Source organism: Sitophilus oryzae, unplaced genomic scaffold (assembly GCF_002938485.1).
Source record: "Sitophilus oryzae breed Bouriz unplaced genomic scaffold, Soryzae_2.0 scaffold_1576_pilon_pilon, whole genome shotgun sequence".
Classification (NCBI taxonomy): domain Eukaryota; kingdom Metazoa; phylum Arthropoda; class Insecta; order Coleoptera; family Curculionidae; genus Sitophilus; species Sitophilus oryzae.
This window is the reverse complement of record NW_022146254.1, coordinates 16,664,809-16,691,637: the sequence shown is the minus strand read 5'-3', so window position 1 is coordinate 16,691,637 and position 26,829 is coordinate 16,664,809. Positions and strand designations below refer to the sequence as shown.

General features: G+C 32.6%; 2 protein-coding genes across 2 annotated transcripts; one reads left to right on the top strand and one right to left on the bottom strand.

Moving 5' to 3' along the window:
* Nucleotides 1-479: 479 nt before the first annotated feature.
* On the top strand, nt 480-2,622 carry LOC115879233 (cuticle protein 16.5-like). Its single transcript, XM_030895935.1, has 2 exons — nt 480-544; nt 1,887-2,622. Exons 1-2 carry the CDS (start codon nt 533-535, stop codon nt 2,505-2,507), a joined length of 633 nt encoding a protein of 210 aa, XP_030751795.1. The 5' UTR covers nt 480-532; the 3' UTR covers nt 2,508-2,622.
* Nucleotides 2,623-6,846: 4,224 nt separating this feature from the next.
* On the bottom strand, nt 6,847-26,621 carry LOC115879191 (extensin-2-like). The gene is made up of 5 exons (XM_030895883.1): nt 26,525-26,621; nt 19,890-20,055; nt 19,495-19,760; nt 17,151-17,678; nt 6,847-7,640 (listed from the first exon to the last, which is right to left on the bottom strand). Exons 1-5 carry the CDS (start codon nt 26,534-26,536, stop codon nt 6,969-6,971), a joined length of 1,644 nt encoding a protein of 547 aa, XP_030751743.1. The 5' UTR covers nt 26,537-26,621; the 3' UTR covers nt 6,847-6,968.
* Between the last annotated feature and the right edge of the window lie 208 nt (nt 26,622-26,829).

Here is a 26,829-nt window from a genome sequence, read left to right as displayed (position 1 = left end):
AAAAAATAATTTTTTTAAATTTTCAAAAAAAATATCTGGGTTATTTTGGACTTTTGAAAACCGGTAAAGAGAAAATATGTTTCCTTTATTGAGATTTTCCAGCCCTGAATATATTTGCACTTATTTAAGACTCACCCTGTATAATTCTTTGTAATAATTAAACTTATTTATGTGTACCAAAATTAACAAAAATATTTTCTTTCTAAATGAAAAAATAAAGGAAGTACATTTTTTCATATGTAGGCGAGACATACTGTATTACCCTACGCTGCTCCGATAATCCTTTTTCGTACAATGGACGTACACTTCAAGAGATTTTTACAGAAAACGAGTTGACCATGATATGATTCTGCTATCAATCCAAATGTATTTTGTGCGATGTCTGCTTTGCTTTGTTGGTTGTTTTTTGGGCGAAAGTTGCCTCCACACCCAAGGCAATTTCGACCATCATATCCTTAAAGTTGGCTATAAAATTCGGAGGAATGCGTCTCGAAGGTACAGTTTTGTATAACATACAGATCGACAAACAACAATGGCCTGCAAAGTAAGTTTTCCAAGCTCTGACTTTGGATATACTGCGGAATTTTTAAAAACACGAATCAAAGTATTAAAATAACAAATTATTTACAATCGGCCTCTCATTTAACTGTAATTGATGTGTATAATAATTGTAATTTAATAATAAATATAGGAGTATATTTATATATTATTAATAACTATTATTTTAAAAATACACAATAAAAATTGTTTTTCTTACGATGTTTTACACTATTTTTAAATTATTTTTAATTGTTAAATTAGTTAATGATTTTATTTATCTTTTTTAAAATTATACAGGGTGGGTCTTAAATAAGTGCAAATATTTTCAGGGCTGGAAGATCTCGATAAAAGAATAAGATTTTCTTTTTACCATTTTTCAAATAAGTCCAACCGAGATGATTTACTATGAAAATTTAAAAAAAAATTTTCGCTTAAATTTTGAGAACCGCTGTAAATTTAGTCTACTACCTATGTTGCCATATTATGAAAATATTATGTTTTTAAACTACAAATTAATTTTTTTCCAAAAAATGTTTCAAAAAATTCCAAATTTTTAATTTTTTTTTTTTGAGAAATATACCTCATAAACGAGTTTCTGGGGTCAAAATATACTACCCCTAAGAATATTTGCACTTATTTAAAACTCACCCTGTATATTATTTAAGCTTTAAAAATATAGCTTATATATTTTCTTGATAGTAGGTATATGATTATATTGTATAGGCAAATTTTTAAATTTCTTTTTAAATATTATGGTTGTGATACCATTTCTTTTTTTTCTCAAATTTTTCAACACAAAAATTACTAATATATTTATCGATATTAATAATATGTATTTATATTATTCATAAAAATCTACTTTTCTGAGTTTCTTAGTGTGTTGAAAATGCTTTTTTGTTGGTTTAAGTGTGTATAATAAGTAATTATTTAAAGTATATCAAAATACCTACGTCAAATTTCATAAAATAAGAAGTACGTTTTCATCTTGATATTATTATTATTTTTTGGTGACAAACTATTTTAACAAAATTTTATGCAAAGAAATATCTGATTAATTAATAAAAAACAAATTTCTTGAACATTTAAAAATACCGAACAATAATGATCCTTTCATAAATTTATTAATGATATCTTTTTTAAATTGCGTTTTTTGGTTAAACTATATTTTCCTTTGAAACGTCAGTCAAATTATGATATTAAGAAATTATGGTATACTTTAAATAAAATAAACTAAAAAAATGGAAATTAAATACTTTCTAGCAAAGCTTTTAATTTCCATTAATTAACAAATATATTTCGTTTTCTCAATTAATCTAGCTAAATATATTATTTCTTTTTCTTTTCAGTTCGTAATCCTCGCCGCTACCTTGGCTTTCGCCAACGCCGGATTCCTCCCATCCGCACCAGCTGTAGCCTACTCTGCTCCAGCTGCCGTAGCATACTCCGCCCCAGCCGTAGCCTACTCTTCCCCAGCCGTAGTCTCCAAATCCATCAGCTCCACATCCCAAGTCCACCCATCCCCTGTCTACTCCACCTACGCTGCTGCCGCTCCCATTGTAGCTAAAGCCGCCTACGCTCCAGCTCCAGTAGCCTACTCAGCTCCTTTGGCTGCCCCCGTAGCCTACTCTGCACCGGCTACCTACGCCGCTGCCGCTCCAGTTGTAGCTGCCTACTCCGCTCCAGCTTTATCCAAATCTGTTGTATCCACCTACACCAGCCACGGAGCTCCATCTGTAGTATCCGCCTACTCCGCCGCCCCAGTTGTAGCTAAGGCCGCGTATGCTGCTCCAGCTGTAGCCTACTCCGCCCCTGTAGCTGCCCCAGTAGCCTACTCCGCTCCATCTTATGCCTACTCTGCTCCAGCTGCTTATGCCTACTCCGCTCCAGTTGTAGCCAAGACCGCCTATGCTGCTGCCCCAGCTTATGCCTACTCAGCCCCCGCTGCCTATGCCGCACCTGCCTGGTAAATGGAGAAGATGTCTTTCTGTAAATTTAATTTATTGTAGTTAAAATACTTAAATTATTAAACCAAAAAGGCCATTGTACATCGAACATCCTGTAAATAAATTTCCAATCACTTAAAATTTTACTTTTTTTCTACCTTATTAAGTTTAATTATATTAAATTACCATCGATTGTGATTTAAAAGGCTACTATTATGCGTTCTTTTTCGTTCATATGTTGTATGTTAACACACAAATATATAAAAACTGGAATACCATACTAATGGACCCACAAAATGGGCCGTGACAATATTGTACAGAGTGGCGCCTCTCATACGACGCGGAGGCTCCAAAGAGAACAACAGTTCTACAGGGTGTACCAAAAAAAGTTACATATCAAAGTTGTGTTTTTTGTAATGGAACACCCTATACAGGGTGGCCCATCGAAAACGTTCCGCAAGGCATAACGGCGAGAGTAATTTTTTTTCAGAAAATTAAAAAACACGTCAATTTTGTTTGTGAGGGGGACAACTTTTGCCCCAAAAATAATTGCAAAATCTACAACCCTCTAAGCGGGGGTGTCATCCCCCAACTTTTTTCAAAAGGGAAGGGGGTCAAGTATCGCCGCAATGAAAAGAGCTTTCTATTCTCTATATTTCCCCGCTTCGTTTTTGAAAATCGGTCGAGTCGTTGAGAAAATATAAAGGATTGAAATTTGAAAAGTTTATTTAAACATTTGTCAGAGTAAATGATAAGGATAAATTCCTTCGACCAATTTGCTATTTTTTCTTATTATTTCTAGATGTTTGCGCATTTTTTCACTTGCCACAAGTTTGAACGGTCAGTTGCGGTAGTTGCTAGATAGCTGTTCTGTGAGTGGTGCGTTGAAGTTCTTCTCAATATCGTTAAACCTTTTAACAATTATGGTGTACTCACTTGCAGAAAAAGTGGAAATAATCGAACTTTATTTTAAAAATAATGAATGTATCGGGTTGGGCACATATTCAATGCACGCTATCCTGACAAACACCTTTATGGCAAAATTGTTCGCGAGTTAGTAGCAAAATTTCGCGAAACTGGTTCCGTAATGAATAAAAAGAGGCAGAGGGAAAATCCTGTAGTAAATGAAGCTATGGAGGTATTCGTATTGGGCCAATTTGCCATGGATAGTACGCTGAGTACAAGAAAATTAGCCAATAAGACAGGCGTGAATCGTACAATTGTCCAAAGGATATTAAAAAAACACAAGTTCCACCCGTACAAAATTCAGTTGGTACAAGAACTCAACGAAGGCGATTTTGATCGTCGCTTGCAATTTTGTGAAACTATGAGTGAACGAGTGGCGAATGATAATAATTTCCTATTTAATGTGTGTTTTTCGGATGAGTGTACTTTCTTTTTGAACGCTGTAGTTAATCGGCACACTGTCGGTACTAACCTGACCGTTTAACCTTGTGGCAAGTGAAAAAATGCGTAAACATCTAGAAATAATAAGAAAAAAACAATCTTTCATATTTTCTCAATGACTCGACCGATTTTCAAAAACGAAGCGGGGAAATATAGAGAATAGAGGGCTCTTTTCATTGCGGTGCCACTTGACCTTTGAAAAAAGTTAGGGGATGACACCCCCGCTTAGAGGGTTAAATATTTTGCAATAATTTTTAGGGCAAAATTTGTCCCCCTCACAAACAAAATTGACGTGTTTTTGGATTTTTTGACGAAAAAAATACTCTGGCCGTTATGCCTTGCGGAACGTTTTCGATGGGCCACCCTGTATATTAATTGATTTTCGGATTCTGTTAGAAAAATAAAGGTGAGTTTTATGAAAGAAGTATATGACAAAAATGTAAGGTTTTTGACAACATTTTCTGAAAATAAAGAGCTACCTAAATTGGAATTTACCCAGTGTAGCCTAATTTGTAATTAAAATAACTATTGTACTTTAAATCAAATTAGAACTTCATCCAATAAGTGATACAGGGTGAGACAAAATTAATATTGAACTTTGGTCACCCCTAAGAGCAAGTTACACTTTTTTTTAAATGGAACACCCAGTATATTATTCGAATATTCAATGGGGAATTCAAGTCTCTACTTTTCTAGATATTTTCATTTTTATGATTTAGTGTCAGTAGATTTTTATTATATTTGATAAAATCTAGGTGGCTGGTGATATGTCTGACGTTACTTCAACATAGCTGACTAATTAGTCCAACTTTTACAACTAGTTATCATTTGGTGTCAGTTAAAACTAAAATTCCCAGAAATCTACCGAAGATGCAAACTGATCCTACATCAGAAAGAATTCATATGATTATATTAGTTGGTTAATGCAGTGTGCATTTTGTCTAATCTGTTTTTTTTATGCGGATATGTTAAAGACAGTGTTTACAAAACTTGACCAACTATTGTCGACAACATGAGAGAAATAATTGTAGCTGCTTTTCGAACTAGAACTCCACATATGCCGTTTAAAATAGAAAGATCTTTTGAATAGACAATAATTTTATGCAGTAAATAGGAAAGGCAATAGCATTTAGAGTAGGGAATGCCATCCCGCAAATGCTGGATCCCTCTGAGATTCCGCGGGATCGAAGTTGCGGGATTTATCGGGATCCGCTGATCAAGTTCAAACCCCTTCGTTCCGTGCCGATGAGTCGACGCTCGGAACCTGGGGGACCCGTTTAACTAGTACTTGTGGACAATTTCGTCAAATAAACTGCCGAACATAATTATCGGGACAAGCAAAATTTTAGGGTAAATTTAAAGTTGAATATCTCTTGAACTAAGTTAAAAAAAACTTCAACGTCAGAATAATACTTTTATTTATAAAATAAGTAGATAAATTATAATAAAATTTAAGTTTATTTAATATTAAATATATTTTTTGAACACCCTGTATAAATCGGTCTAAATTTCTGTACACGCTATATCAATATATTGTGGGCCTATGCCAAATGTACAATGCCTTTTGTACCATTTAGGACCAAATGTATGACTATTGTTTACAGTCCCGCAATTTTGCGGATCCGCGGGATTGATTGCTTTAATCCCGCGGGTTTGCGGGATTGAGATTTTGGTGCGGGATTGCATTCCCTAATTTAGAGCATTTGATTTCATATTTCATCTAGCTAATTTTTGTCACATAATTATAGGTTTATATCTAGTTTTAATTCTATAATAATTAAAATATGTTTTAAACGTGTATATTTTTATTACCTTTGAGTATTTTACTCCAACATCCTTTAATTTTTGTTAAATTAACAAAAGGTATATCACAGCCACCCTAGATTTTTTCAAATAAAGATCTACTGACGCAAAATCATAAAAATTAAAATATCTAGGAGAATCTTTGTCTGAGAGGTAGATAACCTTAATAATATTGTGAAGATATATGAATTCTCCATTGAACACCGCAATAATATACTGGGTGTTCCATTTAAAATAAAAGAGTAACTTGCTTTTAAAAGTGACCAATGTTCAATGTTCCATATTAATTTTGTCTCACCCTGTAGAACTTTTCGAGTCAAATTTTAATTTGGTTTAACATACAATTCTTATTGTAATTAAATATCAGACTATACAGGGTGAATTAAGAGCTGTTATTGAAATTCAAGATTTACTCTTCATTTTCGCAAAATTTGAAATATGTCAAAATCCTTACAGTTTAGGTATATGCTTCTTTAATAAAACTCTTATTTATTTTTTTCCTAAAATCCGAAAATCAATTAATATATAAGGTGTTCCATTACAAAAAACAAAACTTTGAGGTGTAACTTTTTTGGGGACACCCTGTATAACTTTATATATTTTTATAAAATACTCTCTATTAACCTACAGATGCTCCCAAAATTTCATTTCGATATAAACTACCGTTCTCCTTGGAGCCTCCGCGTCGTATGGGAAGCGTCACTCTCCATGATAGATAGTTATTAGGAGGTACGCAAGTATGCCAAATCCGAATCCAATCGAACGCCAGAAAGAAACACCATCACATTACTGATGGTACTATATTTATAGTACTATATTGTATCACTTGATATACCTCATGGTACCATAACATTAAATTGTCACCGAAGATAACCAAGTCTACAAAATTTGAACTCAATCGAACGTCAGTACTTAACAAATAATATTTAAATAAGCATGGTATTACGGTTGATAGAGTATACCGTATGTTCGGAAAAAACGGCTTCAAATAGGCTTAGAAATGACAATCGATGGCATTCACCACATATTTTTACATATGAATTGACAGTGATTTTCATTCCCAAGCCATATTTTTTCTGACGTATTGTGTTTTTGTACACAGTGTACTTGAAATAATGAAAGATAATAATTCAAGTGGATAGAAAAATCAAAATAAAATTTTAAGAGATTCGAAATTTATTTACAGAATGTTCGATATACAATGGCCTTTTTGGTTTAATAATTTAAGTATTTTAACTACAATAAATTAAATTTACAGAAAGATATCTTCTCCATTTACCAGGCAGGTGCGGCGTAGCTGGATACTACGGGAGCGGCTACAGTCTTGGCTACAACTGGTGCGGAGTAGGCATAAGCTGCTGGAGCAGAGTAGGCGTAAGATGGAGCAGCATAGGCGGCCTTGGCTACAACTGGAGCGGAGTAGGCATAAGCTGCTGGAGCAGAGTAGGCGTAAGATGGGGCGGAGTAGGCTACTGGAGCAGCTACAGGAGCGGAGTAAGCTACAGCTGGGGCACCATACGCGGCCTTAGCTACAACTGGGGCGGCAGCGTAGCTGGATACTACAGATGGAGCTCCGTGGCTGGTGTAGGTGGATACAACAGATTTGGATACAGATGGAGCGGAGTAGGCAGCTACAACTGGAGCGGCAGCGGCGTAGGCTGGTGCGGAGTAGGCTACGGGGGCAGCCAAAGGAGCTGAGTAAGCTACTGGGGCGGGAGCGTAGGCAGCTTTGGCTACAATGGGAGCGGCGGCAGCGTAAGTAGAGTAGACAGGGGATGGGTGGACTTGGGATGTGGAGCTGATGGATTTGGAGACTACAGCTGGGGAAGAGTAGGCTACGGCTGGGGCCGAGTAGGCTACGGCAGCTGGGGCAGAGTAGGCTACTGCTGGTGCGGAGTGGAGGAGACCAGCGTTGGCGAAAGCCAAGGTAGCGGCAAGGATTACGATCTGAAAAGGAGAGAAAATATCTATTAAAACTTGTTTTAGCATTATTAACATTTTATCGATTTACTAAGATATTTGTGTAGTTAATTAAAGTTATTATTTTTATAATTGAAAATTATTTATAATATTTTTCTTCGAGCATACTGATCTTACTAATCTTATTGGCTGTTAAATAGGAGTACTTAATAAAAATATATTTTTAATAATTTACTAAAGATTGATTTTAATTAATTGTAGTAAATAAGAGCATTTGAGAATATTAATACTAAAATTTTTGTCGTTTTGCATAAAATTAATTTATCTTAAATAGAAAACAAAAACAGATACAAATTTAATATAAATAAATCAACATATTATTATTAATATTAAATTAAAAATTAATTTTAGAACAGATGTAGACTAGAATAAGATCAAAAATATCAACATTTACAGCCTCGACTTACTTTGCAGGCCATTGTTGTTTATTGATCTGTATGTTATACAAAACTGATACCTTTTTGACATATTCCATCGAATTTTATAGCCAACTTTAAGGATATGATGTTTGCTAAATTTCCTTGGGTGTGGAGGCAACTTTCGCCTAAAAAACCGACAATGTAAAGCAGACCGCCTAGTATACGCGTATAGATTGATAGCAGAATCATATTATCATGGTCAAATGAATATTAAAACAAGTTATATCAAAATTGAACCATCAGTCAGACATCTTAGTATTTACTGGTCTAGAAATACATATTTTAAATGTCAAAGTAGAAATAATCAGATTCTTTTAAATTGTTCATTTAAAGTTTTTAGTACTAAAATCGTTAATATTATTTTAACGGATTTGTCTACAAAGATTTGTCTATTAGAAGTCTTAAGTACATCACATTATTTTTGAATGCGGATATATTTATTATTATATAAACGTTAAGAGCAAATTAAGCTTTCCGAAGCTTTACTTTTAAATGTTCTTAAAACTTATTAAATACAGGGTGGCGCCTCTCATACACCGCAGAAGCTCCAAGGAGAACGGTACTTTATATCGAAATGAAATTTTGGCAGCATAATATGTAGGTTAACTGAAAGCATTTTATAAAAATATATAGAATTATACAGGGTGTCCCCAAAAAAAGTTACATGGAACACCTCATATATTAATTGATTTTCGAATTCTAAGAAAAGAATAAAGGTGAGTTTTATTAAAGAAGCATATACCTAAAATCTAAGGATTTTGACATATTTCACATTTTGTGAAAATGAAAAGTATATTTTAAATTTCGATAACAGCTACCAAAATTTTAGTTGACCTTGTATAGCCTGATATTTAATTACAATAACCATTGTATGGTAAACTAAATTAAAATCTGACCCGAAAAGTTATACAGGGTGAGACAAAATTAATATGGAACATTAGTCACTTTTAAAAACAAGTTACTCCTTTATTTTAAATGAAACACCCAGTATATTATTCCGGTGTCCAATGGAGAATTTATATATCTTCAAAATATTATTAAGTTTGCCTACACCTCAGACAAAGATTTTCCTAGATATTTTAATTTTTATGATTTTGCGTCAATTGATCATTATTATTTGAAAAAATCTAGAGTGGCTATAATATACCTTTGGTTAATTTAGCAAAAATTAAAGATTTTAGAGTAAATACTCAACGGTAATAAAAATATACACGTTTAAATCATATTTTAATTATTACAGAATTAAAACTAGATATAAACCTATAATTATGCGACAAAAATTAGCTAGATGAAATCAAATGCTCAAAATGTTTCCTTTTCTTTTTAAAAGGATCTTTTCAGTTTAAAAGGCATATGTGGAGTTCTACCTCGAAAAGCAGCTACTATAATTTATCTCATGTTGTCGACAATAGTTGGTCGAATTTTGTAAACACTGTCTTTAACATATCCCCATAAAAAAACCAGACTAGATAAAAACAGTAGCATTTAAGTATTCTATTAAATGGTGAATGCACACTGCATTCACTAATAGAATCATATCAATTCTCTTTATGTAGGATAAGTTTGCATTTTCGGCAAATTTCTGAGAAATTTTTTTGTTTTAACTGACACAAAATGATAACTAGTTGTTAAAGTTGGTTGATTCTTATTGCTAACTAAGCTAATTTGACATCTATGTTGAAGTTCGTCAGACATATCACAGCCACCTTACTTTTTAATGAAAGTTTTAATAAAAATAAACACATTTTTTCAGATATTTGAAGAACCGACTTTAATGAAATTTTGGGTGTCGATGTTTTGCTAAGTGCTTTAACATTTGACTTTCACAAAAATCATAAAAAGTACGGAAAGGGTAAAAACTACACCCGCCCCTCTATGAATTTTAATATAAATATATTCTAACTCAAATGACGCGACGTTTTTTGTCTCTTGTGAAAAAAAACGCCACTGCGCACACTTTTTGAGGGAAAAAATAAATTTCTCGAAGCTAACTTATGATTTTTTTTGTCACCAAGCTATGGCGGCGCATAAAACCTATTATGCTCTAATAATTTAATTGGGGAAAATATGGATTTTTACGTTAATATAAATTATATTTAACAATAAGCTTTGTAGCGTTTTTTAAACAACCACCACTGCGAACGGCAGCTTTTCATCGGAGAGCAGTCGTGGATAAGGTATTTCACTGGAAAGAAAACTAATTAATAACAATAAACAAAAAAATAGATATTGGGCGCCAGGCATGTACAGAGAAAGAAAACACAGTTGTATATTACTTAAAACTAATGACTATATTCATTCATGATGTTCGTTGCTGATACATGACATTGTAGAGTTCTAGTGAATATGTAGTGGTTATATGTCAAAGAAAGTGGTGGTAAGAGTTGTACTAAATATCTATGAAAACGACTATGATAAAATACAAGAAATGTAAAGTTTAAGAGAATGTATGAAATGTAGCATTACTTTATTAATTTGATATATTTTATATGATGTTAGAGTGCAATAATAATATCTATAAAAAAGTAATACTATTACAAGACATAATGCAATGAAACCTAAGATCTAAATTATATTTTAACTACTAAATCGACATGAATGTTCTTAACAATCTAACCACTCAACATAGTCTATACGATATTATTTAAGATGTACATTATTGTTTAAGACTGTAAATGTTTTAAATGTTAAAAGCAAAACTATAACTTAAATCTACACTTAGCTGTTCTTTATGCAATCCTGCTTAAAACAGTAACATCGTGAGGTGGTCTCGCATTTCTCTGTACTCGGCCATCCAACACAACCAAAGGGGCCAGAATGAGGACACCATGACTTGATACACCCGTAACTAACTAGCTTATAGCTGGGAACGAAGCAGCATGGGACTCAAGCTACATCCACGCTGTGGCACTTATATGTAGGAAAAAAATCATTCTTACTGGGGACACTCGTCCACAGGACATCTGTACATAAGATAATGTCTGTACATAAGACACTATCCGTACCTTGGACACAGTCCGTACCTTGGACACAGTCCGTACCTTGGACACAGTCCGTATCTTGGACACAGTCCGTATCTTGGACACAGTCCGTACCTTGGACACAGTCGGTATCTTGGAAATAGTCCGTACCTTGGAAATAGTCCGTACCTTGGACACAGTCCGTATCTTGGAAATAGTCCGTACCTTGGACCCTAAAAATATGAAACTCTTGTTTAAAACCAAACAAGGTCTATAAACAAAATAAACCTACCTCGAAATACTTCCGAGGGCTCAATAAATAATAAACAACATGTCCTTTCTTCCATGTGACATTCTGGAGGACAAAAGAAAAGGGACGCCAACGTGCCAGCAAAATACAATTACAAGTTAGGTTGGGGCATCCGCAACTCTACCCTAAAAATACGCAGTAATAGTAACGAATCTAAAAGGATAATATCTCATCATTACCTGTAGCTTCGAAATAGCAGCTGATTCAGATTACACAGCAAGATTTAAATAATCACTATTTCTCAAAAACTGGGACTAATGGCGTCTGACAGGCCAAACAGTCTAACCAAAAGTGAAGTTAAATCACAGAGAGTTGACAGAAGCGACGTTGACAGCGCGCGCCTCCACAGAGCGATAACAGGGTTGTGTCAAACGAAAACAGGGTTGTGGACTAGAGAACGTAAAAATTCGTCAAATAAATCATCAGGCCCGAACGATACGGAATCGGGTGACGATATGCCAGACATCATATATTATATATAAAAAAAAACATGTAACGAACTAAAAACGTTACAGCTTCATAAAAAGCTTAAAGATTTAATGAATTTTAAATTAATTAACGTTCGGGTTAATTTTTCATTAGTGCCCTCTAACAGACAAACGAAACACTTTTGTATAAAGGTAAATTATGTGCAATTAACTTATTTTGATTCAAAAATTACGTAGTTCTTCTATTTCCACGGAATATTTCAACTCCCTGTATATTTTGTAGGTCTGCTTTGGAAAAATAAAATCTCTATCTACAAGAGACAAAAAATTTAGTACTTTACTAACTAATTATGTAGGAGTGGAGGTAGTTTTTACCCTTCCCGTACTGTTCCTTGATTTTTCTGCAAGTTTAAAAATGTTAAAGCACTTAGGAAGACATAGTCATCCAAAATCTCATTCAAATCGGAATAACAGCTCTTAAAATATCTTAAAAAATGTGTTTATTTTTTTTAAGTTTGATACTCTCTAGCGGACAAAAGAAGCACTTTTGTATAGAGGTAAATTGTGTCCAGTATACTTATTTTGACTCCAAGAGTACGTAGTAGCACTATGTCCACGGAATATTGGGATACCCTGTATATCCTTACAATATCACAAAATATAAAAGATAAGAAAAGGGCTAACCATACCACTGTAAGGTTTTTAAACCAGTGTATTTTTAACTTAAAAAAAAACAGCTATTTTTATAATTTCCAAGTCTTTTAGCAAGATACTAAATAGATTTCAGTAAAATGAACCTGTTATAAAAGTATAAGAGGAATTGTACCCTCTTGTCTCCCTCTATTACTTTTTTACTTTTATCTCATTTAAAAAATACAATAATATAATCGTTGGATTAGTGGATACCATACCAGATTAGACATAACTTTAACAAGATGAAAATCAAGGAACTGCCTTAAACAGCTTTTTACAGTTTCCTTAAGCATCAGTTTTTAACATAGAATCCACTGAAGTACCTAATCATATTTCTGATATAAATCGTCATTACTTAAGTATTACCACAAACTCACTTTTAAGTAGGTACATACTATAATAATCCAGGAGACAGTGAATTTTTTTACTTATTTTCCCAGTTGATGAATATCAAATAGTTTGTTCGAATGGGACATAAATTGTCATGAGTCTGGCTAAAATATTGGGATGGGTTTATTAGATTAAAAAAGACAAGTCTACTTATATTCGCCGTCATAAATAGTTTACATTTACATACATTTGTTTAAAGTGAATCACTTGTGTCTGTAATCAAAAACAAGCCAGGCTGGTTTACGAAATTACCAATTAAGACTGACGGCATCTTGAATGTTGGAATTTAAGTCCGGATTTGAAAAATTGTCACATGATAAATAATACTGTAATTTCATAGAAAATACACGTCTGGTTGTTTTTTAGAATCACCACCAGACTCATAAGTCAGGTAGTTAAATAAAAAAGGAAGCGGTACTGTATAATTGAACATGCCGAATTTAGCGTGCCTGACGAGCGTTGGACGAATCAGGCAACGCCTTCGGGATGTGTTCCACAATTAGCCAGACTATATTTGCAGCTGTAGTTATAGTTTAAACTATCAATTTTTATCCAATTTTTCACCTGCCAGGCATATTACCCATTCTCACAGATTAACCAGACTATTATTTTTTCTTAACTACAAAACATCACTCATTTTTAGAACTATTTTTATCGCTAGAAAAAAAGTGCAGTATATTTGTACTTTTTAACGCATTTTTCGCCTTAATCCATCGGAACCTCCCCCTACAAATATATGAAATTTGTATAGATTATCATCTCTGGAAACGATAAGCATTTTTTTGCTTTAACTAGTTCAGAGCCAGTTTCTACTGACAAGGCAATTTCCGTTTGGACTTTTTTTTGTAGACTTCTTTTTCAGTGGCAAAATAACTAAGATTTTTTGCTTCCGACGACGCCGACGGGAAGAGAACATCATGAAACATTAAGCATTTTTTTTGTCCGTTAGGCAAATTTGTTTATTAGTAAATCACAAGTTGACAAGTTGGTCTCCTTTGGATTAATGCAGCAGTGTTTACAAAAAGTAACTATTTTATTTTGTAGATTTTCTTACAATGCAAGTGGCGAAATACCCATAGGACTTTTTTGAAGAGATAAATCCGCTACAGAGGTATAGACATTTTTTACTAATATAAGATTTTTCTCAAAACATTTTTAGGTATATTTGTCGCCAATACTTTTCATACAGTCGAAGTTATATGTGTATGTTATGTGTGAGTAAATTTTAAATTGCTCAAGAAAAATCGAAGAAAGTCTTGAGATTTTTTTTAACAAATATTATCAGTGGCGTAGCAACCGCTGTATCAGCTGTATCAGTGATACAGGGCCGACTAACCTGAGAGGCCCACCGAGCAGTAAAAAAATATCAAAATATTATGTTAACATCAAAATTTTTCGTAATTATGCAAACTTTGCTCATACTTTAATGAAACCCTGTATCAACTACAGCCAGAGCACGCGGCCATCACGCATTCGCCTGTCCCCGTATACATCAAACGGTTGCCAAAAATAAAAAATAAAATTGTTATATACCCAATAATTATTGTTACCCTTCTTGATTTTAGTTTCATAATATTTTCTTGTTTTTATTTTTATGTTTGTTTGTGGTTGGTTGTTGGAACGAATATTTATTTTATTTCTGTAGGTATAATTTTACCAAAGACCATATTACAGTTAAGGGTTGGAACCTTTGGTGTTACACAGCAAAATAAAACACTAAATCACCACAATACACCAAAACACTTTTACTTTTACACTGGACGCGCGTTTCGCTAACCATGTTAGTATCATCAGCAGATGATTATAGACTGATAATAAAAGTTTATAATCATCTGCTGATGATGCTAACATGGTTAGCGCGTTCCTTGTTTTGATATTTATATATATTGTTGGAAAGAATGTTTATTTTATTCCTGTAAGTAAAAGTTATTAATAAATAATAAGCTATTTTGATCAGACGGTAAGTTTTTTATTTTATTTACCCCCCCCCCCTCATGGTTCTGTCTCAGCTTCCCCCTGCGAAATTCGTGATACAGGGCCCCTTCAATGCTAGCTACGCCACTGAATATTATACCCATATACAGAAACTTTCTACGTATATACCTTAGATTAAGAATAAGTACAGTACATCTGCTGGATCTGTGCCTATGAAAGGAATGCGGACAAAAAATATTTAAATAAACAGCAATATATTTTATACGTCGACTTGACGAGTACGTCACCGCAAATCGCTCCGCCCACTCATTTTATTGGCTACTTGCAAATTTGTCGAATTTTTATTGATGGGACGCGTCGTCTAATTTTTTACGAAAAACATCGAGAGAATATCGTTTCCCCTCTCACGGTTACCCCGTAGCTACAGAACGGGCAGACGTACTGTATATACTGTTCTTTTTGGCCATAGAAGTAATTGTTCAGAGCAGTAGCGACTCGTGATCAACTGTAAAAATTATAAAAATGTTTTTAAAGGTGAAGCAGAATAATATGTCATGCAGTAATAGAGAGCTGTCGATTGGTTTAATATATTCACAGATTTTTGTGGTAATGTTTTGTATTTATTACACATTAATAAGAAAAATAAAAATATATTTTTTTAATAACTGTGTCAGACACAAATTATTGAATCTTTTATATTAATTATTTAATTAGGTATATCTCTTTAATTGGTGCTGTAATTTTTTGGGGTAAATATTTTTTTCACCTGCTTCACAGAGCAAGCTGATACTATGGATGCTGCTGTAATAAGAGTGATAGCATAAGAAACAATTCTAATCTTCCCTTCATGCTCATTTTTCATTCTTGTCATATACAGAGAAGACCAGGCTACTAGTAACATAGCAAGTTGCCGGACGAATTTACGTTTACCCAATTTGCGTTCGTACTCGAGATTCACTGCCGGCTAGTCGGCTAGTCAGGCAGTACGCAGTTGCAGTTGTGCTTGAACGGGTCATTTTAACTGTTTACCTTCACTTAGGTAACATTTAAAATAAAAATACTTAAATCTTTATTATTTGAGTGTGTTTACAAGCCAAAACTAAAAATAAATTCTCTAAACGCCAAAAAAACTAAAATATCACTCTAAATAAAAAAAAAAGTTATAACAAGTGTTGAAAAAGACCACCTTCTTGTGCTAGACAGAAGCCTGGGCGGTCGTAAAATCCCCGTCTGACATTGGCTAACATATTAAGGCTAATAGTTTGGAAAGCCTCTCGTATTTTTACTTGAAGCTCATCCAGGTTATTAGCCCTATTATGACCATACACTTTGGGTTTTACATAATCCCACAAAAAGAAATCATTGGGAGAAAGATCTGGTGATCTAGCGGGCCACAAAATAGTTCCATGTCCACTAATTAAACGGTTAAACACTTGCTTTAACTCCTGTTCTTCATTAATCAACACATCAGGCTTCTAGTGTTTTTGTGGGGACACGCACCCATGTGTTTCAAAATTATTAATAACTCTTGATATAGTAGGTAAAGATAGAATTGCCCTGTTTTCAAAAGTTTGTGGAAAAATTGTTTGTATATCCCGATAAGACCTATTTTGGAAATACCATTTTACAATTTGAATCTCACGAACTTCGTAAACATCCATTATTTTACTTAAAAAATAAATTTTATACGAAAACTGTCGCGAGAATCTATGTATTCGTTTTGAATAAACACGAATAAATACAAATTATGAAACATTCCTATCACATATCTACCTATTTTTATTTTATCGCATTTTTTCGCCTGCTTTTTATCCGGCGGACGGGTATACGCTAATTCGTCCGGTTCTGCCTATGTTACTACTACGGTGGTCCGGTCTGTATATTGTTCTACTTTGTACTTGGCATCTGGCCATATAGCTATTTAATAGCATTTTAAAAAGTCTATCAAAATAGCAAAAATAAAAATTAACAAAAAAAGTAATGTCTCGTTGTTCTTTATATTGTATATTATGTAAAACTAAAGAAGAAACTTAATAATGGTCAATGGTCTTGTAATAATTACATTTTTATATACCTTGCTAATATTTTTGCTACTAAATTCAGTAATGGTGCCATCAAGTCAATCAAAAGCTTATCTTTTAAAATAATTGAAAATTTTCAATACTATAGATGACTTCAAATTAATTGCTATTAGGTAGTAGGAAGAAGAGAGAAAACAAAGATATGAATAGAAAAGTAAAATACATGTAATAGAAAAAATAATTTATTAAATATACATAATAAAACACACTACAACATATCTACAAACAAATTGGCAGTCTATTCGTTCCATCAATTTAATAATGATATTCAACACCGTATCCCTGGAAAGCGGTATGCGCTACAACGGCAGCTGGAGAGTAAGACACACCAGTTTTGGCAATTACTGGAGCAGCAGCGGCATAAGTGGCTACAGGCGCTGGAGCAGCATAAGTCTTGGTCACAACTGATGCAGGAGCAGCATAGGCGATTGGGGAAGGAGCAGCATAACTCTTGGTTACAATTGGTCCATGAGCGGCATAAGCAATTGGAGCTGGAGCACCATAAGTCTTGGTTATAATAGGACCAGGCGCAGCATAAGTAAGTGGAGCTGGAGCAGCATAAGACTTAGCTACAATAGGGCCAGGTGCGGCGTAGCTGATTGGAGCATGGGCAGAATAAGCCTTGGTTACAATGGATGCAGGCGCGGCATAACTCAGAGGAGCTGGGGCAGCATAAGTTTTGGTTACGACTGGGCCAGGTGCAGCATAGGCGAAGGGAGCGGCGGAGGCGTATGCTACAGGTGCGGGAGCTGCGTAAGCCTTGGTAACAAGGGGAGCAGAGTAGGCGACCTGAAAAATAAAAATGTTTGTAAAAAAATTACGTTACATAATGAATTTGTATACAGGGAATTTTCGACGATAGTAGGTTAGCTGTTTAAGAACCAGTGATTTTATAGAAATTTTGAATTTTTACAAAAAGGCATCTGTTCCATCTGTCTAAATAATTTTCAGTGTTACAGTCTTCATATTAAAAGTATGCCGTTCCGACATCTTTGATATTTTAATAAAGAATATAAATTTTATATCTAGTTTTATGTCATTATGTACATACCAAGTGTTTTAATCTATTTTAGTATGATTAATTTTGAAAAGGACAACTATCATAAAATTCTTGCATACCATTATTGACTCTTTTTAACTCAAAAAACTTTTAAAAACGCTTCAAATGAATTGAAAAATTAATTTTCTTAAAATGGTCTAATATCAAGTCAGTATAAATTAAGGCATTATGATATTTTTAGAATAAGATTTTTTTGGTAAATCAACTGATTATATAGATTATACAACTCAGGTATATTTTTCCTATATAGAAGGATGTGATTAATAAGTGATAATCATTTAAGTGATTATCGCTTGGTGGCCATATTGTAATCGTCATTTATTAAAATTTTGGGGCAATCCCGAAACATCTTATTGTGGTATTACATTCGATAAACAACATTCCACTTGAAAAATCAGCTTTGGTGCAAAAATATATTTGATTCGCCCTGAATAAAAATGAAAATATTTTGAGAATATGCATAAGAATTCTCCGCATATATTGTAAAAAAAAATGGAGTGAACTGGAGTACTCAGTGGCGTTGGCGTTGAGATACAGTTCTCGTATACCGGGTGCGTCTCGAAAGTGTCTACAACCTCTATAACTTTTTTATTTTTTCAGGTAAAAAACGAGATTTGGTATGTTAGTATATGACATAAATTAGGATTGATTGACGAATTCCATTGCTTTTGGTCACTTCCTGTTTCACCAAAAATGATTACAACTTTTGATTTTTAAATGACGCCCTCGGTATTTTTTTTACTTTATTCGATAGAAAATGACGCTATGAATAGAATTACATATCATATGTCAACTTTTGATATTTTCACTTTAAAAAAATCGTATTTTAAATTCCAATCTGTGCTAAAAACACTAAGTTTTAATCAAGGAGCCTTGGAAAAGAATAGCTTTGATTATCTAATGTTGTCGCATGTTATCCTGGCCGGTTAAAAAATGCCCAAATCGTATTTTTAATTATATCTCAATTATTTTATACCCCACACTTGGTATTTCGAGTCAAATTGTCATCGCAAAAAAATCAAAAATTGACATATGAAATATCATTCTATGCGCAGTCTCATTTTCTATCAAATAAAGTAGAAATATACCAAGGGTGCCATTTAAAAATCAAAAGTTGTAGTCATTTCCCGTGAAAAAGGAAGTGACTACAACTACTGACGACATAATATAACAATAGTTTCTTTTATCAAAAAATTTAATAATAAGGATTTACAATTCTAAAGTAATAATATCCCAATGTAATAATTTACTGTTAAAGCCATCTAATAGCTACATCATCTTTTACCTTCAAATTATAAGGTAAAAAATTATGTGGCTATCAGTATATCCCTTATTAAAGACAATGGTATAGCTAAAGCACTAGTATAGCAAGCTACTTCCTACTAGCAAGCTACTCCCAACGAGGAGTACTTATAAACAGAATATCGAAAACTATCATTCTTATAAAGTAAAAACTTCTCAGTTTTTTTTCTTTTTGTACACTTCTATAAAATCAATATTATGTATTTCCTTGTATTCTATCTATCACCTTCAATACACACTTACCTGCGCTGGTGCGTAAGCCAAAGCATCATTGGTGATCCTGGTGTCGTATTTGCGTACGCTAGAGAAAGCACTGTCTAGAGATTTGGAATAGGTTGACACAGATTGGGCACCGCCAAGAGATCTAGATACGGATTGTTGGGAAATTCCGACAGATGGTGCGTGGTAAGCTACGGATGGAGCTGAATGGTAAGCTACAGCTGCTGGGGCTGATTGGTATGCTACAGCTGGAGCGGATTGGTATGCTACAGCGGGAGCGGCAGCATAAGCTAAAAAATAGAAGATAAATTAAATGATAGGCTTCATTATTGCAATGTTCTGACTTCTGACAGTTATCTAATGAGTAAATCAAAAGCTCTACCATCTGATTGTTGCCTAAAAGTCGTGATAATACTTACTAGCTACAGGTTGTGCGGCGTATGCCTTAGCGTAAGCTACAGGAGCTGAGGCTTGGTGAAGGTACTGACTGCTTACTGCGGTAGCTGGGGAGTAAGCTACAGCGGCGGGTTGTGCGATTAAATTGCCGGCATTGACGTAGGCCAGGGTAAGTGCCAAAATAACAAACTGAAAGAAAAAAAATATAGTGAACATGATTTGCTATCTGAAAATAAAGAAATAAATATCAAAGTTCACAAAATTATTTTCCGTTTTTTTTTTTTAATTAAACAAACTAGTTAATAGTTATAGGGTCAATTAGAGCTTTAAGGCTATAGGCAACAGACATATATAAAGTTATTTGAATAAAATGAAATTGTCACATTACAAGTTATTACAATATTTATGCTAATTAATAATAATAAATAATATAAATAGTAAAATGTGTTTATAAAAATATATTCGGAACTTTCAACAATTTAACTAGACAGTTATTTAATATTTTTGATATACAGGGTGAGTCTTCAAAAAGTGCAAATATATATAGGGGTATTATATTTCGATCCCAGAAACACGATCATGAGGGTTTTTCTTTCGAAAAAAAAAATTTAATTTGGACTTTTTTGAAAAAATGCGAAAAGATGAAATGTGAGGAGATGGATTTTTTGAGTTAAAAACATAATTTCTTGACAATATGGCAATAAATTTACAAGAAAGAAAACTCAGAAAAGATCCAGTAGTTTCCATTTCAAAATATGTAAAAAAAACAAATAAATTATGCATGTCCAAGCGTTTTCCCGAAAAACTAACCGTTTCTTAAATAAATAAATAATTTTAATATTTGAGGGGCGTTTTCACCCTCTTGCAATTTGAGATTCGAGAAACCCCTCCTTATCGAACCTCTACGCCCCACAGTCAATCCGTTTGCCAAAAATCAGCTTTAAACGTCAAGCAGTTTAAGCAGAATCGTGATTACTCAATGGTCATATTTTACGAAACACCCTGTATAAATTTATAAAAAATCTTAAATTATGTAAAACAACAAAATAAAATATACTTGTTTAAGAGTTTTTCCGAAAAACTCACCGGTTTTTAAATAAAAAATATTTTAATATTTGAGGAATAGTTTCACCCCCTTGGAATTCGAGTTACGAAAAATCCCTTCTTATCGAACCTCTACACCCTAAACTCAATCTGTTTTCCAAAAATCAGCTTTTTACGTCAAGCGCTTTAAGCAGGATCGTGATTAATCAATGACCAGATTTTTCGAAACGCCCTGTATACATTCTTAAAAAATCTTAAAATATGTAAAAAAACAAAATAAAATATACGTGTTTAAGCGTTTTTACGGAAACTTGACCGTTTTTTAAATAAAAAATATTGTAATATTTGAGGGGTGGTTTCACCCTCTTGGAACTGGAATTTCGAAAAATCCCTTCTTATCGAACCTCTACATCCTAGAATCAACCTGTATGCCAAAATTGAGCTTCTTACGTTGAGTGGTTTGAGCAGGATCGTGATTAATCAGTATGTCAGTCACTTAAGGATTTTATATATTAGTATAGATTTTTATTATACAGGGTGAGTCTTAAATAAGTGCAAATATTTTCAGGGCTGGTAGATCTCGATAAAAGAAACATATTTTTTCTTTACCGTTTTTCAAATAAGTCCAAAATATCCGAGTTATTTTACTTTGAAAATTCCCCCAAAAAATGATTTTTTGCTTAAATTTTGAGAACCAAACCAACCACTGGATCTTTTCTGGGATTTCTTGTAAATTTAATTTACTACTTTTTAACTAAAAACTAAAAAAAAATCCAAACAATTTCAAATTTTGAAAAAAAATATAATCGTGTTTCTAGGCTCGAAATGTACTACCCCTAAAAATATTTGCACTTATTTAAGACTCACCCTGTATACAGTATGTCCCCGGATTGTCTTTACAAGAGGAAAATCTTTTTTATTATTGATCTTTTTTGACCTTTTGAGAAAAATGCATTCTTCATAAAAATATTTTTTGCTTCTTCTAAAATAGTCAATCGCGTTTATACTTTTCCAAATTTCCAGACCGTTTTAGAGAAAATTAAGAAAAACATAAAAATATGGTTGATTTTTTTTTTGAAATGTAAACGCGTTTCTATGGTAATATCAATTAGATTTCATTCTTCGATAGATGGTTACAGATGGTTATTATTAATTTTGATTAAGGTCATATTTTTTGATGTTGTTAAAGTATCACACAGGGGCGGGAAAGTGAAATAGCAAAAGCGGTTCCACCGTTTCCACGGAAATCTCAAATAAAATAGTTTCAGCCCTAACCACTAGATGGTAGTGCAATTAATTTTTAGGTTAAGAAGTTGCTATTAGTTATTGCCAGATGGCGTTAAATCAGAATTTTTTTGTAGTTTCCATAGTTTCCAACGGCCATTGTCATATTATTGTCAAATTCTCAAAAAATATTGTCGTTGTCATAGCACCACTCATAATATTATCCTTTGAATAAGAAGACCAGTGCCTTCTATTAAAAGATCAGCCTACGGGCGAGATTTATGACGTCACGCTAGTTAGATATAACGGATTAATAAATATGTTGTAGAATACATGGAAAACATAATTATTCCTCAGATTTTTGGTTTGTATTTTAAAAATGATATAGTTTAAATGAAATATACATAATATACAGTTAATAACTACAACATATATACCTATTTATAGTAATAAATACTTTGGCAAATAAACTATGAACCATACAAATGCAGCAAATGTTTTACAATGTACAAATAATGTATAGGTACATAAGATAATGGGTAAAATGTAAATATATTTTAAATTTTGGGGTTTGAAAATCGATCTAATTTAACAAAAAACATTTAATATCTACTAATAGTGATGTATTATTATTTGCATTCACAAAATTTATATGTATATTTTGCAAGTATCAATGTTCGAAAAATTATATTTACAAATAATACAATATTATCTAAAAAATGGCGTCAGCGATGGCTATGAAATGAAGATCGCTGGCATTTTATATGTTAAATTATTCTAAAATTTTTGATTTTCTTGGGATTTTTAGGTTCGGGAAAAACGCTGATTAAGTTTTCATTTGGGTTTTCATTATTTTTATTTTGTTTAAAAAAAAACGTTTCGGCTAACTATAGCCTTCACAGTGTTGTGTCATATGAGAAAAATAGTGTCGAATATAATCCAAAAAATTACATATACAATATAATTCACACCTCATAATGTTTACTGCAATTAATAAACTAATATAAACTTATCAAAAGATGACCACATATTTTTTTAAAATTATTATTCTTAACACTAAAATTATCTACATTGACTATGGAGTACGCAGTAAACATTATGTGCGTGGTGTGAATATTTTATATGCAATTTTTGGATTATATTCGACACTATTTTTTCATATGACACAACACTGATGGAGGCTATAATGTTAGCCGAACCTTTTTTAAACCAAATAAAAATAATGAAAAAACCAAATGAAAATCAATCAGCGTTTTTCCCGAACCTAAATTCGAAGAAAATCAAAAAATTTGAATATTTAGAATCAAGGTTCAAGAATATCAAATTTTCCAAGATTGTAAAATTCTAGTTAATTATTTTATGTGTACAGTTATTTAGGGAATGTCATCGATGTTTATTTCCAAGCCAACTAGACGCCGATTTTTTCGATGATACGGTATAATTCTTACGTAAAATGTAAATAACATTAGACCAATTAAAACAAAGAAATATGAATTTCTTAGTATTTTTAGTAACACCTTTATTCTTAAAACTTAATTTTGTATTATGCAAATATACCAATTTTATTGTTATTTTATTCATATTGTATTCAGCCATCACTTAAATATTTGATATTAATTTGGTATTATAAATAATCAATACTATTCATTAAAAATTACTGAACAAATATATGTTATGCTTAACATACATTATATATTATCAAACAAAAACACATTCTTCTTTTAAACTGTATCAGTCTTGTCTTTACAAAAATCTTTTTTAAAATTTGAACTCAAAATAATAATCTTTTTCATGATCTCTAATACGCATATTCTTTATTTTTCCCTAGATCATAATACCTACTTACGTGTTTGAATCTATCGAAGCTGAACCAGCAACACTTGGAGTGGAGATTCCACAATATGAATAAAATAAACATAATTGTCCAGTTTTCATTAATACCATCATGGGAGAATATTATTTTTAAATTTATTAAAGATATTTTCAATAAAATTCTCTTGATTTATAACTCGTACCCACTTTTCTTGCTCTTCCGGACACTTTAGGCTGCCTAGTATAATAACTATCCTTAGTAACTATCCTTTCCACCAGGAACACAACAAAGATGAGGCATAGCACCAATAACACACTCCACTTAAGCTTTATTGATGAATTGTTAGAGTCTTAAAAAAACACACACAAAAATCACGATAAGTAAAAATGTATGGGCACTTTTAGGTTAAATGACTTGCACAACGTGTAATTTTTAAAATTTCTATTTTTTTATGCGAAACCGAGAGTGACCATATATCTGGTAGTAGTTTATGTCACTTCAACACCAAAATAATTAGTTTTTTGCACTACAATAATAAATAATACCAAAAATCAAAGAGTTAAAACCAAAAATCAACCGACAAAATATGAAACGGAATCTAACCCAATATCTAAGTATGTACAGCTGATGAAGTAAACAAAAGTCCGCCCGTAGGCTGATCTTTTAATAGAAGGCACTGAGAAGACTAAGGAAGGAGCATAATGCTATCCATGGTGGGCGGAAAAGCCACCATAAAAGCTCTCTAGGGTGGGGATCTTTGACAGTTCTGTTTGACGATTCATTTGACACATTTGAATTTGATTTGAAATTTTGTGGATTTGTCAGTCTTTACGGAGCTTATTTTATGTTATTTATTATTTATTCTACTACTGATAGTTGTATAAAGGTAGTAAATCTAGATGGAAATTGTGGCAGAACTTAAATTAACAGTGACACTATCGCGATTTATCGAAAAATACTCTAAAATAGTTGGTTGTGTAGCGTGCGGTAGATCTCGGCAAAAACTGAGTGAAATAATGGAACAACTTTTCGCTAGTAAGTAACTATATAATATACATACGTGTAGTAAACCGATCATTTATGAAATTCACTTAAATTAACTAAATTATATATTTTTCTTGCATTTTAGCTTTTATTTATTACTTGTCAAAGATTAGATGTCAAAGAATTTAGATACGTTAATTTGACTTACCTGCTTCAGTAGCGTATCGGATGTTTGTGTTAATAAATACTTATTATAACTGATCTATTTTTATTAGAATTATATATTTTTATAACAATTTTAATAACTACCAACATTTATTCACAACGTAAAATAAAACAACAAATTATTGAGTCTACCCCACGTCTACCCTACATCATAGTTTTACATTTTTTAAATAAAATTAGAACGACACTGATAAACCGGAATTTAAGTCGGCCATATTTGAGGCCCATCGCGGTGTACCTAAGATTTTTGATATGCTCCTTCCTTAGTCTTCTTATTCAAAGATATTATCAAATAAATGATTATCAAAATGTTTTTCAAACTATAATTTGTTATATGTGTTTTAATTAGACAATTCCTTTTGTTTGTGGCCCTAAAAATATAATGTAAGTCTTTTATTTTTGCTTTCATTTAAGTACCTATTTATCATATTTACTCCATTTACAAAACTTTGGGCGTATTATGTTGGTCTTATTTTATTATAATAAACGATGTTTAAATATTTGACTTATAAATGAAAACTTTAAATAATAAATAATATTTCACATGTTTGGCTTTAATTTTATTTAATAATCGTATAAATTATACTGTTAAATCTTATTTTTTACACATCACAACGATACTTGTTATTAGTATTGTTGAATTTGTGTAAAAAAATAAGATTTAATAATCAAATTTAATTATTTTAGAGTAAAATTCAATAAATAAGCTCATTTAAAAAGCCCGCGCTTCGACCCATTTAAAACAAGCCCTACTCAATAGATGGCGCCACTTCTGTAGGACCATTTTTCAGTATGGCAGAGTCCATTCTTTTTCTAGCTAGGTATATACTTTGGTATCACATTTTCAGATAACTATCATCACCCTTTCCGTAGCATTGAGCTAAGATTGAGCTAAATAAATTTTGTGCTTCTTTAACGTTTTAAAACAAAAAAATATTACGTTAATTAAAATTCTATGAATAACAATCTATCAAAGAATGAAAACATTATCATTTTTCATATTTCCATGTTTTTCTTAATTTTCTCTAAAACTTGAAAAAGCTAAAAAAACTATGGAAATTTAGAAAAGTATAAACGGGATTAACCATTTTAGAACAAGCAAAAATTTTATGGAGAATGCATTTTTCTCAAAATTTCAACAATAAAAAAGTTTTTCATCTTATAAATCGTCTTCTAAAGGCAATCCGGGTATATACTGTAGAGAAGATATTTTGTCAAGACTTACAAAAGCTTAAATGAAGCTTAAAAAATACTAAAGAAAAATAATTATTTATCGTAACTTCAAAAATTAACCCCTTTGTCAGCGCTTACGCTACAGCGGTAGTACTAGCAGACTATTAAAATCAAGAACCACCCCAAAAAACTTACTTTGAATGCCATGCTTGTGCCGGTATGACTTTGGTTGATACAAAACTGAAAACTGATGCCATCGTTTTAATTTCCTCCATTTTTATACTTATCGATGAGGGGGCTTCGATATATTCGCCAAAGAACCAGATCTCAACCCGCACCAAGACGAGGTAACTATACCATTTCAACCCAGCAACCATACACATCCCTGTCTCTCTCTTTATCTCGCTGGATGGTACTTTCCCTTTCTTTTGCTCCTCGACTTTTACTCGCCGAAATCGACCGGTACGCGGGGTTACGTAAGTCGTACCAGCCGGCTGTTT

Excerpts from the sequence above, each read along its gene's own strand:
- LOC115879191 (XM_030895883.1), bottom strand. Across the intron at positions 19,761-19,889 it reads CGCCGCACAACCTGTAGCTA|CTTATGCTGCCGCTCCCGCT; the intron begins GTAAGTATTATC and ends TCTATTTTTTAG. Across the intron at positions 17,679-19,494 it reads TGGCTTACGCACCAGCGCAG|GTCGCCTACTCTGCTCCCCT; the intron begins GTAAGTGTGTAT and ends TTTATTTTTCAG.